Source organism: Natrix helvetica (genome assembly GCF_964273705.1).
Source record: "Natrix helvetica genome assembly, chromosome: 1".
NCBI classification, from domain to species: domain Eukaryota; kingdom Metazoa; phylum Chordata; class Lepidosauria; order Squamata; family Natricidae; genus Natrix; species Natrix helvetica.
Window position 1 is genome coordinate 366002534 of NC_138548.1, and position 7209 is coordinate 366009742.

A 7209-nucleotide genomic window follows, 5' to 3' on the forward strand; every position below is an offset into this window, starting at 1 on the left:
GCTGTCTCCTTCTATTTCTCCTCTTGTTTCGACTGGATTATCTTTGTGTCCTTCTACAAAATGGACAGCAGAATAGCAGGTTGAAGTGGCTGAAGTCAGTCAATATCGCTTCCTCTGGTTATCTTGTTCTGCTAGGTGCTCCTCCAACTTTGTCTTTACAAGAAGCACTTCTTTTAAAGTCCTTCAGGAATTAGGAATAAACATTTCAGAGTGGCAGGAACTGCTCAACCCCTTTATTTTTTGTTACTTATCGACCTCATAAGATACAGATTAACAGAGTTGGGGGACCTTGTAGGTCAACTACAATATACAATAGCAGAATTGGAAGGGACTTTGGAGGTCTTCTAGTCCAACCCTCTGCCTAGGCAGGAAACCCTATGCCGTTTCAGACAAATGGCTATCCAACATCTTCTTAAAGACTTCCAGTGTTGGGGGATTCACAACTTCACAACAACTTCTTGAGGCAAGCTGTTCCACTGATTAATTGTTCTAACTGTCAGGAAATTTCTCCTCAGTTCTAAGTTGCTTCTCTCCTTGATTAGTTTCCACCCATTGCTTCTTGTTCTACACTCAGATACTTTGGAGAATAGTTTGACTCCCTCTTCTTAGTGGCAATCCCTGAGATATTGGAACACTGCTATCATGTCTCCCCTAGTCCAACCCCCTACATCATTTCTGACGGTTTGCAATCTAGTCTCTTCTTGAAAGTCCCAGTGATGAAGCTCCCACAACTTCTGAAGGAAATTTGTTCCATTGGTTGATTGCTTTCACTGTCAGAAAATGTCTCCTTATTTCCAGGTTGAATCTCTCTTTGTTTAGTTTCCACCCATTATTCCTTGCCTGGCCTTCAGATGCTTTGGAAAATAGCTTGACTCTCTCCTCCCTATGGCAGCCCCTCCAATATTGGAACACTGCTGTCATGTCTCCCCTGGTCCTTCTCTTCATTAGACCAGCCGTGCCCAGTTCCTGCAACCGTTCATCGTATGTTTTAGCCTCCAGTCCACTAATCATCTTGGTTGCTCTTCTCTGCACTTTTTTCTAGTCTCAATATATTTTTTACATCATGGCAACCAATATTGGATGCAATGTTCCTATGAGTGGCCTTACCAAGGCATTATAAAGTGGTACTAACACTTCATGTGGTCTTGATCTTTTCTCCCTTCTTAATGAAGCCTATGATTCTGTTGGTTTTTTGGCAACTGTAGCACACTGCTGGCTCACATTTAAGTGATTGTCCACTAGAACTCCAAGTTCCATATTCCCCTTACTACTTTTGAGCCAGGTATCACCTGTTCTATGCCAGTGCATTTGGTTTTCCTTTCCTAAAGAAAGAACCTTACATTCCTCAACATTTCTTTTCATTATGTTAGATTGAGCCCAATCTGTCAATCCTTCTATATCTTGACTTTATACTCTGGACTGTTGGTATTTGGTCTTATCTCCTAATATGATGAGTTCCCCTTCTATCCCCTTGTCTAAATCATTAAGTTGACCAGATATTGCGAATCCTCCTGTTCTCTTCTTTTTTTCCGTGTTCAGGAGAGTCTCGTGTCCTTCGAGGAGGTGGCTGTGTATTTCTCTGAGGAGGAATGGTCTCAGCTGGATCCTGACCAGAAAGCGCTGCATTCGGAAGTCATGCTTGAAAACCATAGGAACGTGGTCTCTCTGGGTAAGAGTTTTCTAGTCGCAAATCAGAGAGTTCAAGAAGACAGATTATAGCTATATTTTATTTAAAAATCACTAATCAGATATCGTCTCCTTGAAAGGAAAATGAAAGTATCTGGCCTTCTGGTACTCCAAGGAAGGAAAGAGTCAATGTCTCATTGCTTAGATGCGTTTGGGCCATTTCTTATCTATAGTTTTCCATTTGAGTTTGACCTTATCTCTGGAGGCTGAGAAGAATGGGATGTGCTTTTCTGTGTCCTCTGGAGGTCACGTGAGAAGAACGTGTTGTCATTTGTCATTTGAAACCTCCCCAAATTGAATCAGAACAGAACTTTCACTCTCAGGCCATGGAAGAGCATTCTCCCAATCCAATTCAAGAACAAAGGCCTCCTGAAATGTGACTCAGAGCATCCTAGGGTACAGGTGATCCCCAGGTTATGACAGCTCATTAAGCAACCATTCCAAGTTATGACCTAGCCGTCTCCCAAGTACTTAAGACTCAGTCCTGAAAGTACAAATGTTACATCACCACGGCCCTCCGTCACACATAGAAATGACAGCAGAGGCATTGCAACAACAATCACCCTACCTATATCCCCACCCTGCTGAGATTTGGGTGATGAGGATTTAGTGATTCCTTTGCCTGCTTGGGTGCATGTGCAGAAAAAAAAGGCCTAAAGTAGTGAGAGATATGTGAGATCAATAGTGGGAAATCTGACACTACTGATCTTGCACTACAGTACTTTAGGCCTCTGTTGTCTGCTAACCAAGGCCTCCACGAGATCCAGGGCAAAATAGTTGCAAGCAAAGGTAACGCCTCTTGTTTTCAAATACTTTTGCCCTGGATCTCGTGCAGTCCTCAGTTCGCAGTCTCAGCGCAAAGAGCGTTTACAAGCCAATGGGAGGCTTCAAGCAAGGGACTTTGCTCCAAAGTCTCTTTCTTGGGATCAAAGAATGGGTCAAGAGGGAGATCTGTCTGCCAGAGGGACACTGTGGAGCAGCTGCTCCAAGGTACACCAGGGAAGAAGGACCTTTTTTCAAAATTGTTTCAGTTCTCACTGGTCTCTGCTGAAATTAACCCACCCCAATAAATCTTAAGTTTTCTCCTTATTCCTCCTTGGATGTTTCTCCTGATTATTCCTTAACTCAAAGCAGACTTTGATTGAGGTTTGAATATATATTGATAATTATAAAGAAAGAGATGTTTTCTAGATATTTTCAAAGCTTTCAGGACTCATGAATATAGAAATCATGTCTATATCAGACCACTGTAAGGATGCAAACATAAAACATAGTGGAATTTCAGAAAAAATCAGAAGGAAATTCACTTGACTGTACAGTTTGATCTTTTTCTCTGAAGTTGGTATAATTTTCATTTCTCTTTTGTTTTGAAGGTAATAATGGGCAGAAGAATCAAGATTCCTGTGAACTGTTCCAAGTGATCAATGCCAAAGATGGAATGGAGAAGTTTGGAATTCGAATGGAACTAGAAACCCATGGCAGAAACCAGTCAAATGATTGGAATCAGGAAAGCTCATCTTCCACCGATGCACAAATGCAAGACATTCTTTCCCAACAGGAGAAAATAAGGAAAAAATATATTGGGAAAAGTGTGAAGCTAATCAAATCAAAATTACAAGTAAAAAAACACTATTTATGCCGAAACAAGGAATCAGATGCTATAAGAAGACACAACAGACAAAATTACAACGGGACATTCATTCCTTCTCTTGAAAATAAGTTTCTTACATCTCAACAAGAGATTGACACAGAAGAGAAGCCTTATAAATGTTTAAAATGTGGAAGATGTTTTAGAACAAGCAGGCAACTTACTTCCCAGGAAAGGATTCACACTGGGGAGACGGTACACAAATGCAGAGAGTGTGGTAACAGATTCAGAAGATGTAGTAATTTTATTTCTCATAAAAGGATCCAGTCAGGAGAGAAACCTTATAAATGCTTGGAGTGTGGAAAGACCTTTGCTCAAAGAGGTAATCTTATTCGCCATAATACGATCCACACAGGGGAGAAACCGTATAAATGCATGGAGTGTGGAAAGACCTTTGCTCGAAGAGGTAATCTTATTTCCCATAAGATGATCCACACAGGGGAGAAGCCATTTAAATGCATGGAGTGTGGAAAGACCTTTGCCCGAAGAGGGAATCTTATTTCCCATAAGAGAATCCACACAGGGGAGAAATTGTATAAATGCATGGTATGTGGAAAGACCTTTGCTTATAGTAATGGACTTACTATCCACAAAATGATCCATGCAGGGGAAAAGCCATTTAAATGCATGGAGTGTGGAAAAACCTTTGCTCAAAGAGGTTATCTTATTCGCCATAAGATGATCCACACAGGAAAGAAGCCGTATAAATGCATGGAGTGTGGGAAGACCTTTGTTCATAACAGTGACCTAAGAATACACAAAAGAATCCACACGGGGGAGAAGCCATTTAAATGCATGGAGTGTGGAAAGACCTTTGCTGGAAAAGGTAATCTTATTTCCCACAAAATGATCCACACAGGGGAGAAGCCGTATAAATGCATGGAGTGTGGGAAGACCTTTGCTCAAAGAAGTAGTGTTATTCGCCATAAGATGATCCACACAGGGGAGAAGCCATATAAGTGCATGGAGTGTGGCAAAAGCTTTGCTCAACGTGGTCATCTTATTTCCCATAAGATGATCCATGCAGGGGAGAAGCCATTTAAATGCATGGAGTGTGGAAAGTGCTTTGCTGGAAGAGGTAATCTTATTTCCCATAAGAGGATCCACACAGGGGAGAAGCCGTATAAATGCACGGAATGTGAAAAGACTTTTGCTCATAGCAGCTACCTAACAATACACAAAAGGATCCACACAGGGGAAAAGCCATTTAAATGCATGGAATGTGGAAAAACCTTTGCTCATAGCAATGACCTACGAATACACAAACAGATCCATACAGGGGAGAAGGCATTTAAATGCATGGAATGTGGAAAAACCTTTGCTTATAGTAGTGGACTTACTATACACAAAAGGCGCCACACCGGAGAGAAACCATTTAAATGCATGGAATGTGGAAAGACATTTGCTCAAAAAAGTCATCTTATTTTACATAAGATGATCCACACAGGGGAGAAGCCATATAAATGCATGGAATGTGGAAAGAACTTTGCTAGAAGATATCATCTTAATTGCCATAAGATGAGCCACACAGGGGAGAAACCATATAAATGCATGGAGTGTGGAAAGACATTTTCTCGGAAGTATGGTCTGTCTTGCCATAACAAAATCCACACAGGAGAGAAACCATATAAATGCAGGGAATGTGGAAAGAGCTTTGCTCAGAATTGTAGTCTTACTTCTCATAAAAGGATCCACACTCGGGATCCTGCTACATAGCAGTGATGGCTAACCTTTTTGCCATCGCATGCCAAAAGAGTGGGGATTGCCATGCTCACACCCATAATTCTATGTGCCCTCTCCCTGTGGAAGAATGCGCAGCCCCCCCCCCTCCTTCCACTTTTGGCACGTGACGGCACGGTGGACCCGTTTTTCTCCCTCCCCAGGCTCCCGTGTCCTCAGAAATGGCTCTACCTGCGTGCTATAGGTTCGCCATCCCAGCTATATAGCAATAGCAATTCCACTTGGACTCATATACCACTCAACAATGCTTTACAGCACTCTCTGAGCAATTTACAAGGTCAGAATATGCTCCCCAGCAATCTGGGTCATCATTTTACTCACCTCAGAAGGATAAAAGTTGAATCAACCATGATCCTGTCAGAATCAAACTCCTGGCTGTGGGTAATTAGCCGATAGTACTGCATTCTAACTACTCACCCATCATGTCACTATGGATTTTTATCTTTATGCCTATTGTGCCTTTCGGATCCAAATGAGACCAGGCTGAATCCAACAAAATGAAATTTAATTTGGAGAATAGTAAGATTTTACACCCTGTTCAGGAAAAACAGATTACCTAAAACCTGGCTCAAAAATAGTAACTGAATGGGTCCTTGGGAGTCCAAATGTATGATCACTTAAGCATGAATCACCTGTGTGCGGCAGCATACAAAAAAGCGAATAAAATCCTTGGTTGTATAAACAGAGGAATAGAATCACGTAAAGTATTAGTACTGCTTCATAAAGCCACACCTGGGTCATCACGTTAAAAAAAAGATGTTGAAACTTTGGAAAAAGTGCAATGAAGAGCAGCTAAGCTGATAAAAGGCCTGAAGACTAAAACAAGAACGGTTACATGAACTGGCATGGCTAGTCTAGTGAAGAGAAGGACGAAGGGAGACAGAATAGCAGTGTTCCAGTATTTGAGGGGCTGCCAGAGAGAGGAGATGGTCAATCTATTTTCCAAGGCACCTGAAGGCCAGGCAAGGAATAATGGATGGAAACTGATCAAGGAGAGATTCAACCTAGAAATAAGAAATTTTCTGACAGAAAAATCAACTAATGGAACAACTTGGCTTCGGAGATTTGACTGCCATTTGTCAGAAATGGTGTAGGGTCCTCCTACATTGGCGCGAGGTTGGACTAGATGACCTACAAGAGCCCTCCCAACTCTGCTAATTTAATATTTAATTTTTCCCCAAACTACCAGAGGGCAAGATAAGAAACAATGGATGGAAACTAATCAAGGAGAGAAGAAACCTTGAACTTTTTTACAGTGAGGGTAATTAACCAGTGGAACAGCTTGCTTTCAGATAGTGTGGGTGCTTCCTCACTGGACATTTTTAAGAGACTGGACAGTCACATGTCTGAAGTGATATAGAATCTCTTGCTTGATCAGGGCTGGATTAGAAGAGCTCCAAATTCCCTTCCAGCTCTATTCTGATTTTGATTCTGAATACTCAATTTTCTCGTGCTTTTTTGTTAAAGAGTAGGTTTTAAAAGAAAGATGAATATCAGTGGAGAATAAGGTTATCATTTGCACTGAATGTGATGTGTGGCTGCCAATATTTAAGTGGTGGAGATCCCCTAATCATTTCAAGAAACTCCCTTTGATGAGTATATCCACTAGAACAGACTCCCAGTCAGAAATGCGTTAGTCCTAAATCCCTTTTGTCCCTTTGCTTACTATTGTCAAATTCTGCCTTTCCATCCTGCTCCACATTATGTAATGCAAGTAATAACACAGAGAGAGAAAACCATAAGGAGAACGTGGTTATAGTGATGCTAAATTAGAAAATCCAACTCATAGGCTCTTTGTCCTAATTTTGTGGTGATCTTTCCTTGCCTTCCCTTGTGTTGCCCATCTCTGGACTCACACAATCTTTTCAATACGTTTTTTAAAGTGAGGTCCCTAGAACTGGACACAGTATTCCAAATGGTGAATAAAGCCCTTTTTAGAGGGATAAGACCTCCTTTTTGCTGACAGTGATACCTCTGGTGATGCATCCCAGAATGTTGTTTGCCTTAACACATTTCTTGAGGTGAATTTCCTACTCAATCCCTATGTAAAAATATATTTTCCCTCATGATAGTTTAGCTTTATATTCCTTTTTCAGGATCTTCCTTTTCTTTCATCATCTCTGCCCTTTCTGCTC

The 7209-nt window shown here is 41.3% G+C and overlaps 2 protein-coding genes across 2 annotated transcripts in view; both read left to right on the forward strand.

Annotated features, from left to right (window-relative positions):
* LOC309384782 (uncharacterized protein) overlaps positions 1-6744 on the forward strand; it is a 139326-nt gene extending 132582 nt beyond the window's left edge. The window contains exons 4-6 of the mRNA XM_081938559.1: positions 1540-1669; positions 3060-5070; positions 6634-6744. Coding sequence (XP_081794685.1) covers positions 1540-1669; positions 3060-5050 — 2121 coding nt within the window. The 3' untranslated portion in view covers positions 5051-5070; positions 6634-6744. The remainder of the gene's footprint in view (positions 1-1539; positions 1670-3059; positions 5071-6633) is intronic.
* LOC309384833 (zinc finger protein with KRAB and SCAN domains 3-like) overlaps positions 1-7209 on the forward strand; it is a 57983-nt gene that overhangs the window by 7011 nt on the left and 43763 nt on the right. The window lies entirely within an intron of this gene.